Below are 13,349 nucleotides of genomic sequence, written 5' to 3'. Positions count from 1 at the left end.
CCAAAAATTTTGAAAAAAAACCAAGTTTTTCTTTGTTTCTGTTATAAAGGTTTACAAATAAATAATTGTTCTTCATAAATTTAGACCAAGATGTATTCTGCTACATGTCTTTGGTGAAAATAACCCAAATTAGGATGTATTTTTTAGTTTGTAGGAAAGTTATAGAGTTCACAAACTATGGAATAGATCTGAATATTGATCAATCCTGAAGTACTGACAGCCAATCTAATTTCTTGAGGTCTAAGAATGTCAGAATAGTACAGATATCCCCCAAATGACCCTTTTTTGCAGAGTAGACAGTCCGACGTACTTCATAAGAGGCATGGCGAGTTTTTTGAAGTTGTATTTTTTTGTCATAATTTTTCGGAAAATTAAAAAATTAAAAAAATTATTTTCACTATTTTTTTTTTTACATACTGTCACCAGTGCAGTACAGCATCATCATATACAGTCAGGTCCATAAATATTGGGACATCGACACAATTCTAACATTTTTGGCTCTATACACCACCACAATAGATTTGAAATGAAACAAACAAGATATGCTTTAACTGCAGACTGTCAGCTTTAATTTGAGGGTATTTACATCCAAATCAGGTGAACGGTGTAGGAATTACAACAGTTTGCATATGTGCCTCCCACTTGTTAAGGGACCAAAAGTAATGGGACACTTGGCTTCTTAGCTGTTCCATGGCCAGGTGTGTGTTATTTCCTCATTATCCCAATTACAATGAGCAGATAAAAGGTCCAGAGTTAATTTCAAGTGTGCTATTTGCATATGGAATCTGTTGCTGTCAACTCTCAAGATGAGATCCAAAAAGAGCTGTCACTATCAGTGAAGCAAGCCATCATTAGGCTGAAAAAACAAAACAAACCCATCAGAGAGATAGCAAAAACATTAGGCGTGGCCAAAACAACTGTTTGGAACATTCTTAAAAAGAAGGAACGCAACGGTGAGCTCAGCAACACCAAAAGACCCGGAAGACCACGGAAAATAACTGTGGTGGATGACCAAAGAATTCTTTCCCTGGTGAAGAAAACACCCTTCACAACAGTTGGCCAGATCAAGAACACTCTCCAGGAGGTAGGTGTATGTGTGTCAAATTCAACAATCAAGAGAAGACTTCACCAGAGTGAATACAGAGGGTTCACCACAAGATGTAAACCATTGGTGAGCCTCAAAAACAGGAAGGCCAGATTAGAGTTTGCCAAACGACATGTAAAAAAGCCTTCACAGTTCTGGAACAACATCCTATGGACAGATGAGACCAAGATCAACTTGTACCAGAGTGATGGGAAGAGAAGAGTATGGAGAAGGAAAGGAACTGCTCATGATCCTAAGCATACCACCTCATCAGTGAAGCATGGTGGTGGTAGTGTCATGGCGTGGGCATGTATGGCTGCCAATGGAACTGGTTCTCTTGTATTTATTGATGATGTGACTGCTGACAAAAGCAGCAGGATGAATTCTGAAGTGTTTCGGGCAATATTATCTGCTCATATTCAGCCAAATGCTTCAGAACTCATTGGACGCCGCTTCACAGTGCAGATGGACAATGACCCAAAGCACACTGCAAAAGCAACCAAAGAGTTTTTTAAGGGAAAGAAGTGGAATGTTATGCAATGGCCAAGTAAACCACCTGACCTGAATCCGATTGAGCATGCATTTCACTTGCTGAAGACAAAACTGAAGGGAAAATGCCCCAAGAACAATCAGGAACTGAAGACAGTTGCAGTAGAGGCCTGGCAGAGCATCACCAGGGATGAAACCCAGCGTCTGGTGATGTCTATGCGTTCCAGACTTCAGGCTGTAATTGACTGCAAAGGATTTGCAACCAAGTATTAAAAAATGAAAGTTTGATTTATGATTATTATTTTGTCCCATTACTTTTGGTCCCTTAACAAGTGGGAGGCACATATGCAAACTATTGTAATTCCTACACCGTTCACCTGATTTGGATGTAAATACCCTCAAATTAAAGCTGACAGTCTGCAGTTAAAGCACATCTTGTTTGTTTTATTTCAAATCCATTGTGGTAGTGTATAGAGACAAAAATGTTAGAATTGTGTCGATGTCCCAATATTTATGGACCTGACTGTAACTGGCATGGCGCTGAACAGGGACACTGACTGGTGACAGTATGAAAAAAAAATATATATATATTTTTGTTTTATTTTTTTATTATATTTAATTTTTTATTACATTTTTTTTAAGATTTTTTTTTTCATATTTTACTATGACCAAAGTAGTACAATGTTACCATAGTAACATTGTACTACTTTGGGGAAGTGATCAGTATTTTTTTTTTTTTTACACAATTTGCTTATAGCAAAGAATTACTTTGCTATAAGCAATCATTTACCTGAATGAAATCGATTCATTCAGCTTTTTTTTTTTTTTTTTTTTTTTTTTTGTGCTTAGCTGTGATTTGGTCACAGCTAATCACATGACATGTGCTTGTGATTAGCTGTGACCATTCACAGCTAGGCACTAGTATACAATGGATGGCATCATGAATGAAGCCATCCATTGTATACAACTGTCATGTGACCTGCTGTGATTGGTCACAGCAGGTCACATGGTACCAGCAACGGGAGCCGGTACTCGGATCTGTCATCGGCCGTGTCCGAGGTACACGGCCGGTGACAGATCGCACTGCTGTGCCGCTCTGCATTAGCGCAAACTGCGCATGTGCGGGAGCACGCCAAATGGCGTGCACCCGGAGTGCAGAGACACATTTGAAGCCGCCAAACGGCCATTGGCCGGGCGGCTAATGGTTAAAGGTTACCTATAGAAAATATAGGGTACCAAAATGTGTCCCCATTTTACGAGTGTAAGCAATTTTACTGTTTTTTTTGTGTTTGGTATCTCTTTACTCAGCACAACCTCATCCTGTATATTTTACCAAAAACTGGGTAATATATTGCGTTTATGTGCCCCAACGCTAGTATTTTCTTTAACAGAAATTTTGTGTTTCATAAGCCACTGTGCTACTATTGTTACATAGCTGAAAAAAGACAAAAGTTCAACCATTAAAAAAAAAGGTTCTAATCCTACACCCACAGTCGATCCAGAGAAAGGCAAAAACAACCCAGCAAAGCATGATTCAATTTGCTCCTGAAGGGAAAAAAATTCCTTCCTGATCGCCCTTGATTTTTAGCCTTTTAAACTTGTTGCCCATGGGAATATATTTTGCAGTGTTCACATATAGTATTTTTGAAGAAATCCCATTTCTGTGTTGTGTTCATCGATGCCAATATTCCCTCCCAGTCTAAGTCTAGGAGAGCAGCTCTCAGCCTTGGAAAAGTAGCTCCCTTAAAATTGAGCGTTTTTATTTTTCCCGTATGTGTTTGCTGTTTACAGCTAACAATAAATTAAATCATGTCATGGTCACTGCTACCCAGACTCTGGTTTAAATACTCCTCCAACCTTCCCATAAACCTCTCCCCCAGCACAGCAGAGCCCCTTCCATGTAGGTGCAAACCATCTCTAACATATAGGTTGCACTCCAATGAAAAGTCAGCCCAGTGCTCTAGAAACCCAAATCCTTCCCTCTTACACCAAGTCTTCAGCCATGCATTGAGTTCTCTAATCTCCCCGTCTTTCCTGAGTTGCACATGGTACAGGTAATATTTCAGAGATCACCTTGGAGGTCCTTCCCTTCAACTTGCAGCTTAGTTCTTAAATTGATTCTTAAAGGAGCCTCCATCTTCCATGTATTCTGTCATTGGTTCCAACATGTACCAAGACAGCTGGGTCATGCCCAGCCCCTCCCAGTAATTTATCAACCCGGTCCACCACATGCCGAACCCTGGCACCAGGGAGACAGCAAACCATTTGGCTGAGGCGATCCTGGCAACAAATTATTCTATCAGTCCTTCTGATTATAGAATCCCCTACTACCACCAGCTGTCTAGGCCTTCCCGCACTACCCTCACCACCCCATATGGTCTGCTCTCCCGGTTGTTAGGGATATCAGTGACATCCAGGGCTGCCACCCCTGAGCCTGCCACCCCCACATCTTCACCCAATTTGGCAAATCTGTTTGGGTGGACAAACCCAGGGCCAGCCTTCCTTTTCTGTGAGCCCCTACCACTCCCTCTCGTTACAGTAACCCATCTTCCTACTTGATAATCCTGATTAGCCCCTCCACCCTCCACATCAATCCCATTAGCTACCTGCTCAGAGAGCAGAAGACCCCTTTCAAGGTTGTCGGTTCTGCCCAGTGTTGCAACTTGCTCCTCCAGATCTCTAACGCGAGATTCCAGAAGGGCAACCCACTCACATCTGTCTCAGCGGTATCCATCCTGGAGCTGTTGATCCATTGCTGCATACATGCCGCACACTGTGCACTGCACAAAACCTTCCACCCTGCTAGCACTCATATCCCAGTTACAATATTAACAGGAAATATCAGTTGTCACCTACAGGTTAGTAGTCTCCTGTTATAATCTCCTGTTTTCCACTCCGGTTTTTTAACTCCACTTATCAAATGTCCACTTAGTCAAAGGTCCAGTGAGCAAAATACAGGCAAGCTCAGAGTGAGCTCTACAGCAAGTTATATAGGACCTGTATCACCTGTGACCAATTAATCCCTCCCATTAATTAGCAGACTGAAGGAAAACAAGGAAAGGAAGAAAAAAAATTATATTTAAAAAGTGACCAAAAAAGTGATTTAAAAAAGTAAAAAAACTTTTAGCAAGACCCTGCTGACATAAAAAACTGACAATACCACTGTTTTATTCTCTAGGATGTCTGCTTTCAGAAAATGTTTGGGGGTTTATGTAATCTTCAGGCCTAAAATGATTTTTTTAATCGTGTGCAAAAAATGCAAAAACAGTGAAAAGGTCAATTAACCTCCCTAGCGGTATGATTATTTCAGATTTTTGGTGCTGAAAGCGGTACCATTTTTTTGCATGGAAATATGTAGTTTTTTTTATTGTAGGCTGTAATTTTTAGGAATAACTCACTGAAATCTGTCCGAACAAGAGTCTAGTAAACATCCCGGGTATGATAAAATTTGAAACACAAAATTATAAATTATAATTTAATACATAATCATAAAAAATAATAATATAATAATAAATTTATTTCAATAATATAATCAAACCAAAAACACTGAAATTTGAAATATAGCGCCAAGTTCGCACATCACTGAGCAAAGTCGCAAAATCGTTTTCAGTGTCTGATGAGGAATTTCCCCCATGAATCATTATCACTCAATTCTGCAAGTGGTTCTGATTTACTATCGCTGTTCTCTAGCCGGTCTAAAACCGCTTTTGACCTAAAGGGACGCTTTTTGGACGCCATGGACGTTTCTCAGTTTCCAGGCAGAAAGAACAGTAAAAATGCAGGCAGGGCGCAGGACAAAGCACTAGGGACAAAATGTATGTGAAATGGTTGGAAACAGCAATGTTTTACTATGTAAAATTCGTTTTGAAAAAAATGACATTTTTAAAAAATTTTCAAATTTCCCGCCGCTGCCGGCGGCGCCCGTACGTCCCGACGTCACAGGGACCGGAACACAAAGGCCGGATGCCGACATCGGCCGGAGGAGATGGCCGGGGACGCTGCAGGGGACACATCGTGGGAGCGAAGGACAAGGTAAGCTCTGCAGGGACTCCCTATGCAGCGCCGCATGGTAAGCTCGAGTGTAGCTCGGGGTTACCGCTTTTGGTACTGACATTTTACCCCGAGCTACACTCGGGAATACCGCCAGGGAGGTTAAACATTCAGTTAAATACATTCCAGGGGAATCAAAAAAGAAGGTGCGCAATGTGTTACAGTTCATTTAGAAAGCATCCACAGCCAGAAAAGCCTGGTCGCTGTCAGCATGTGGTAGAGAAGGAATCGTTCTTTCTGTGGAGGCAGTGGTCTCTCTGCAGAGGTCCAGCATGCCTCCTGCTGTCTAGGGCTATTTTCAGAAAGCCCCTCCCACCAGCCATGATCTGTGTGCATTTCATAGTGAAGCACAAGGATGACAATGCTTGGTATAAAATAAGGTATGAAACGAAAATGGAAAGGAAGAACCAGGGCAAAATATAAACAGATTAAACTGAAGCTTTAAAGTGACTTTTGTTAAAAAAAAAAAAAAAAAAAAAAAAAAAAAAAAAAGCTGCTAGCAGGTCTACACTACATCTACACTTGAATGCCAGGCCATTCTGAATGGGCACAGCTCCAACACCAAGTTCATATTGGAGCTTACTTGCTCCCTGCTCATTTCTATTGGTCAATTCCCATGATGGTCTGTCTCTCTGTCCAATAGGACATATATGGAGGCTGGCAAGTCCAGTCACCACCAGTAAATGTTGATTCTATACCAATTCATAATGGATCAGAATGAAGTCCTAAATGCTGCAGACGTGCACATATCTACAAGTGGGTGCACCTTAAAATAAACAGTTACAGTATAAAGTCATTTTTAAAAAAAATTTAGAATAGTTTTTGACACATTATTTTAAAAAAATTATAGCAAATTAACAGACAGATGACAGCCGCAGAGGGATGGGAGGAGGGGGGGTCCAACCTTGGATTGCAGGGATTCATGCTGGGATCTGTAGTCTTTCACGTTTGGGGGATGTGACCCCCCCAAAAGTGAAGAACTACAGATCCCAGCATGAACCTTGGACGAGGATGTGACACCCCCCCCTCTGTACCACAACTAGTGCAGTACTACAAGTCTCAGCATGAACCCCTGAGATCTAACAGGTCCCATCCTTAGGTCTCAAGGGTTCATGCTGGGACTTGTAGTATCACTTTTTTTTGGGGGGGTGGGGGAAAGAGGTCATGCTGGATTTGTAGTCCATCACTTTTGGTTTTGGTGGAGGAAGGGGGGCAGGCCACCAGATGGAACCACATGACATGTCAAGGGGGAGCCAAGCACAGACCCATATAGAAAGGATGGCAGCTGAGCTGTTGCTGGATTAGGACCATACTGGGACATGTAGTCCATCACTTTTGGCAAGGGGGGGGTAGATTTCAAGTGGTTCATGCTGGGACTTGTAGTCCATCACTTGTTAGGGATGTGACCCCCCCCTCCATAGTGAAGGACTGCAAGTCCCAGAATGAACCCCACAGAGGTTAGGACAGGATCCCCCTCCCCAACTAGTAAAGGACCCTTGAGAGGTGTGACACCCCCCCCCGAAAAGAAAAAAAAAATCAGTAGCTGGACTTTGACTGTATATTTTTTGCTTTTTTAATATAATACGGTTTTCAAAAATGTTAATGTGTTATTCTTTGGGGGGCGGGGGAAGGGGCTGCAAGTAGCTGGCCTTGCCTAGAGTGCAAAATAGTCTATCACCGGCCCTGCTTCCAACGCGTAGCGATAAGCGGTTAAGATCACACATATGAGCAAGCGGTTAGGATACAACATAGCCTCCTGCGTACCTTTTCTCTTTCAGCATCCTCAGGAAGGGTTCCACCTTTAATAGCCACGAAAACAAACCCGGATCGGAATTTTAGGTTACGGATTTCTTTGCTACCAAGGTCTTCAAATGCTTTCTTCGCAGCATCGTTTAACCTGTGAGCACAGATATGTGTTAGTAAAGGAAACAAGTACGCACACTGACAGGGGTGGACTGACCATTTGGAAACTCGGGCACTGCCTGAGGGCCCGGGGTCAGTAGGGGGCCCCATGAGATGCCCCTGGTACCTTTTTCATAGACTTTTTTGAGTTTGGGCAAGGACACAAGGGCCCCATGATCCCCTATTGCCCGGGGGCCCCATGAGTTGTCAGTCCGCCCCTGCACACTGCTTAAGGATAACATGTTAATTGTTTTTGGGATAGATGGCGGTTTAGACTCCGCTGTCAATTTTAATTTTTTTAAAGAAACATAAAAGTGATGCCAGTAAAAAGACCAAAGTGGTCCATCAGGTTTGCTGGAGTCAGAGTCTCAAGGAGCGTATTATCTAAGGTCCCTAACTCACATTCATACATATTTGGGCCGGTTTAACCAGGAGCCAATTAACCTACCAGCATGTCTTTGGAGTGTGGGAGGAAACCAGAGTACCTCGAGGAAACCCACATAGGCACAGGGAGAACATGAAAACTCCATGGTAGTGCCATGGTAGGGATTCAAACAGATGACTCTAGTGCTGCCAGGCAGAAGTGCTAACCACTTAGCCACTGTGCTGCCCACCATAGTAAAATAATTTTTGCAGCTAGGCCAAGATCCTCTAATAACAGTGAGAATATGGGTGATGCAGTAACCTAGTCAAGTGCTGGAAGGAACTGGGAGGGATTCAAGCCCCCAGTACATCCATTTTACGTACACTAATCCTTTAAAGTCAACCTATACCTGAACATTAAAAATCAACCACACTTTGGCTGGTATGGATAAATTACATTATTACATTACATTACATTGAGTTTATATAGCGCCAAAGGGTTTGCTCAGCGCTGTACAATAGGGGGGGGGACAATACATGAAACATTACAGCAACTACGAACATCACACGAGGGGTAAGAGGGCCCTACTCTTTCGAGCTTACAATCTAGGAGGGAGGGGGTAGTGGTACAGGAGGAAGTGGCTGTGGGGGATGGAGTGGTAGGAGGAATGAAGGAGAGCAGCAGTTAGGTGAGGGTGGGGTAGGCTTCCCTGAAGAGGTGGGTTTTAAACGATGAGATGCACTACCTTTCCTGGAGAAAATGCTGCTCCAGGTTCCCTTTAGTGCTGGCCACATATCCAAAAGCCTAAACTCTTCTACTGAAGGAGAAAATCAGATTTCACACAGGTTTTTTCTCCCCCTTGGCAGGAACCAAGTGTCTAAGCTCCTAAGCCTTATCATGTGTGATCAATAACTGAATGTACTGTAGGTCCACTGTGAATAGATCAACACTACTTCATCCTCCTTCAATGTACTCAAGTAATCCACACTTTTACAACACATATTTGAACAAGTGAAATCCCGTGTGGAGCTCATCCAGAGGTATACTTAATTCAAATTTTAGAAACATAGCAGTTATCCTTACTTCGAAAATGCATCATCATGGCTGGCGACCAGGACAATAAACTTATCAGGGACCTTGTTCATAAACTCGACCATCGGTCCTGAGAAATCTGTCAAAAAAGCACAACATCCAGGTGAATTATACCGTGTTTTTTCAGGACAAATTGGGCTTTCATTTGGTGGTAAATAGTAATGGATATCTCCTGATTTTTTTTTTTATTATTAAAAGGAAAACTGGCCCAAAAAAGAAAAACAAATCTTTTTTTAAATTTAGCTGTGTGTTTCCTGTCACTACCATAACCTATCACCAAAGAACCCAAAATAATTTTTCCAGCTCTTGATGATCGCAGTGATACCATATATGTGTGTTATTTGTTGGTTGTACCTGTGCTACAGCCCAAAAACAATAGTGCGCATTTTGTTTTGTTTTTTTTACCTAACACACTGACACCAATTTAAACAAAATAAATAAATGTAAAAAATCCTGACCTTTTACCTTTGACCCTGACCCAAACACTAACCCTGGCACTGAACTAGATCAAACCTTGATCTAGGCATTTTTTTCTTTGTTTTTTTTTTATTTTATATTTGAATATTTAATTTATTTATTTTACAGTTTTTTTTCCTCTCTCTGCAAGGAGAAAGAGAGAGATACAATGCATCTCTCCCCTTCATTCAGAGAGAAAAAAAAACAAGGGAGGTGGGCTTCACAGTGACTGATCACTGTGACAGCCAATCATAGGCAATCACAGCGATCATGTGACCCGGAATCGATCTAACGATTGGTACCCGGGGCTCTCAGTAACACCCCGGTCTCTGTGCTGGGAGCGTGCTGTGTGGCGCGCTCTCAGCACAGAGACAAGTGCGCAAATATGCGGCCCCACAGAAAAAAGCCCGCATATTTTTGTGACGGCGGTGTCAAGGGGTTAATGAATGCACCAAGGAAATCAAATGTGAATTTTTGTGGTATGTTTTTATATGACAATAGGGCAGATATACTGTGCACTTTGCAAGCACATTTACTCTAGAGCTTAGTAAATAAGGGAAGCTTTGCTGATTTTCACCATCCAATCATGTGCGAGCAAAAATGCTTTAATTTTTTTCTTTGTGTGTGACTGGGCATTCTTTGTAAAGTGAAGCTTTACCTCATTTACTAAGCTCTGGAGCAACCGCGCTTTGAAGAGTGCACAGTCTGTTTGCCTTTAGTACATCTTGTAGGTGAAAAAGCAAAATTGGAGCCGCTCAACTTCCAAAAGGCCAAAAATGATGTTATCTGATACAAGAAAACTCCACCTGCTCCTCTTACGTGTTTCCCTGTATCAGGAACGTATTCATACAGCTCTGTATCTAAGCTTCCAATGCAGTGAAATGCATAAGAAGAGTAGTTAGACTTTCCCTGTATTGGATGAAATCAATAAACATATGAGGGCTATATAGAAAGTAATGCAAAAGTGGGCATAAAACTTACAGTAATTACTTTACAAAGGTTGTTTCAAATTTCACATGTCGCTAAAGTAACTTTTAGTAGCGGGTCTTCTCTACTTCTTTTTCAAAGCAGGTAAATAATGGTTTCCAAGCAGTGTGTCAGAGTCTCTTTAATACCAATGCAAATGTCTATCAATACCAAGCTTTGTCCAGTAGATGTCGCTGTGCAATCATACTGATAGGACATATCACAAAGCTTCGTTTACTTTTTGTTTCTCAGAGCACAGCCCTCACTGTACATCTACATTACCCCGTAACTGTACTTAAAGTAGAAATGTAAGCAAAACTTTTATTTCATTTTGGATAGTGCAAGGGAGGGTTATAACCCCTCCACTGGCTTCTCACTGCCCAACGGATAAAATTCAAAATACTAACACTGACGTATATAGCTGTTCATAATACTGCCCCAAACTACATCACCGATCTGGTATCCATATACCACCCAAAACGTACTCTCCGCTCCTCACAAGACCTCCTACTCTCTAGTTCCCTCGTCTCCTCCTCCCATGCCCGTCTCCAGGACTTCTCCAGGGCTTCCCCATCCTCTGGAACTCCCTACCCCAATCCATCAGACTATCACCTGCTCTCCTCACCTTTAGGCGCACTCTGAAAACCTCTCTCTTCAGGGAAGCCTACCCCACCCTCAGCTAATTAATGAACTCTTCCTACCACTCCATCCCCCACAGCTATTTCCTCCTGTACCACTATCCCCTCCCTCCTAGATTGTAAGCTCCAAGGAGCAGGGCCCTCGAACCCCTCGTGTATTGACTTGTATTGTTACTGTACTGTTTCGTGTGCTGTCTCCCATCATAATGTACAGTACTGAGAAAACTGTTGGCGGTTTATAAATCCTGTATTATAATAATAATGTCAGATTTTTTTTTCGTCATCTGTGTCCCATTGGGGTGATTTTCCTTCACTTCCTGTCCCACAGCCAAAGAGAAATTGAGAGGAAATCCCTGCAAATTAGGGGAATCCTTAGGGGACCCCCAGGTCACTAAAACTAGTGTCCCTATGGGAATATTTCCCCTCTATTACTTTTTTGGGGACCCAAAATTTGAGATTTCTTTATTTTCACTTTCAATGATAATGGTAAGCAGGACAGATACAGCGGGTGAGTCTCTCCAACGGGGGCACAGACAGCAATAAATGACAGGAGTTCTAATCCCTCTCTACTCCATCCAAAAGTTAAAAAAAAGTCTTGCCTTTAGTTCTACTTATTTGTGCTGTAATTCCTACACTGTCCTGTAGGCTCTGCGCAGCGCTGTGCAAAACTATGACACCAAGGGCATTCAGCCAGGACAGGAAAAGGAGTTGCAACAGCTGACTTGTTTTTGAAGTTAAAACATCCTCATCCTTTTGTCCTGACCTGATACAAACATGCAGCCAATGAAGTCAGAATTCTTCACATGTATATTTGTTTCATGTCGCTAACCCAAAGCTTATACTGTATGCACTCCTATTAGCCCATAGCATCAGAATGGGAGTGGAAGCAGCCAGAGCTCTCTGTGCATGTCCTTCATTATCCTGCAGAGGGCAGCCCAGAAACCTCAGGTGCTCAGATATGAAAGTTTTGGCCTTTATCCAACCACATTTGTTTTTAAAAACCAAAATAGAACCTGCAAAGTATGGCCAAGTTACAAATACCAAATGGTAGAGTTCCAGATACTTCAGAACAGTGGTCTCTATTGCCTTTATCTGGCCCTTGGGGCACCATTCCTCCCCCTCACACCATCAATGGGCACTATTCCTGTCACTGACACCAATGACAGGGCACCATTCCACCAATTGACACCAATGATGGGTCACTATTCCTCCCATTAACACCAATGATGGGGCATTTTTTCTTTCACTGATGCCATCGATGGGGCACTATTCCTCCCACAGATACGAATGATGAGGCACCTTTCCTTCCACTGACACCAATGAGGGAGCACTATTTCCCCTATTGTAACCTATGATGGGGCACGATTTCTCCCACTGACACCATCAATGGGGCACCATTCCTTTTTACTGACACCATCGATGGGGCTCTATTCCTTCCACTGACAAGAATGCTGGGACAATATTCAACCAACTGATACCATCGATGGGGCACATTTCCTTCCACTGACACCAATGATAGGGTACTATTCCTCCAAATGACACCAATGATGGGGCACTAATCCTCCCATTGACACCAATGATGGGGCACTAATCCTTAAACTGACACCATCAATGGGAAACTATTCTTTTCACTGACACCAATGATGGGGCACCTTTCCTTCCACTGACACCAATTATGGGGCACTATTCCTACCACAGATACCAATGATGAGGCACCTTTCCTTCCACTGACACCAATGATAGGGCACTATTCCCCCTATTGAAACCAATGATGGGGAACTATTTCTCCCACTGACACCATCGATGAGGCATAAATTCCTTTCACAGACACTGACGATGGGGCTCTATTCATTCCACTGACACCACTGCTGGGACACTATTCCTCCAACTGATGCTATCGATGGGGCACCTTTGTTTCCACTGACACCAATGATAGGGCACTATTCCTCCCATTGACACCAATGATGGGGCACTAATCCTTCCATTGACACCAATGATGGGACACTAATCCTTCCATTGACACCAATGATGGGGCACTAATCCTTCCATTGACACCAATGATGGGGCACTAATCCTTCCATTGACACCAATGATGGGGCACTAATCCTTCCATTGACACCAATGATGGGGCACTAATCCTTACAACATCAATGGGGCACTATTCTTTTCACTGACACCACTGATGGGAAACTATTCCTTCCACCGACACCAATGATGAGACATTATTCCTTCCACTGACACCAATGATGGGGCACCATTCCTTCCACTGACACCAATGATGGAGCACTATTCCTTCAATTGATGCTGT

General features: G+C 42.6%; 1 protein-coding gene across 1 annotated transcript in view; it reads right to left on the bottom strand.

Annotated features, from left to right (window-relative positions):
- Positions 1-13,349, bottom strand: part of FAM3B (FAM3 metabolism regulating signaling molecule B) — a 137,586-nt gene that overhangs the window by 11,052 nt on the left and 113,185 nt on the right. The window contains exons 6-7 of the mRNA XM_089677898.1: positions 8,973-9,060; positions 7,388-7,520 (exon numbers count right to left, since the gene is read on the bottom strand). Coding sequence (XP_089534024.1) covers positions 7,388-7,520; positions 8,973-9,060 — 221 coding nt within the window. The remainder of the gene's footprint in view (positions 1-7,387; positions 7,521-8,972; positions 9,061-13,349) is intronic.

The sequence above is a fragment of the Staurois parvus genome, unplaced genomic scaffold, assembly GCF_062004578.1.
Source record: "Staurois parvus isolate SC_StPar_1 unplaced genomic scaffold, SC_StPar_1.0 ptg000195l, whole genome shotgun sequence".
In the NCBI taxonomy this organism is placed as follows: Eukaryota; Metazoa; Chordata; class Amphibia; order Anura; family Ranidae; genus Staurois; species Staurois parvus.
The sequence above is the reverse complement of the archived record's forward strand: the minus strand, read 5'-3'. Positions and strand labels throughout refer to the sequence as shown.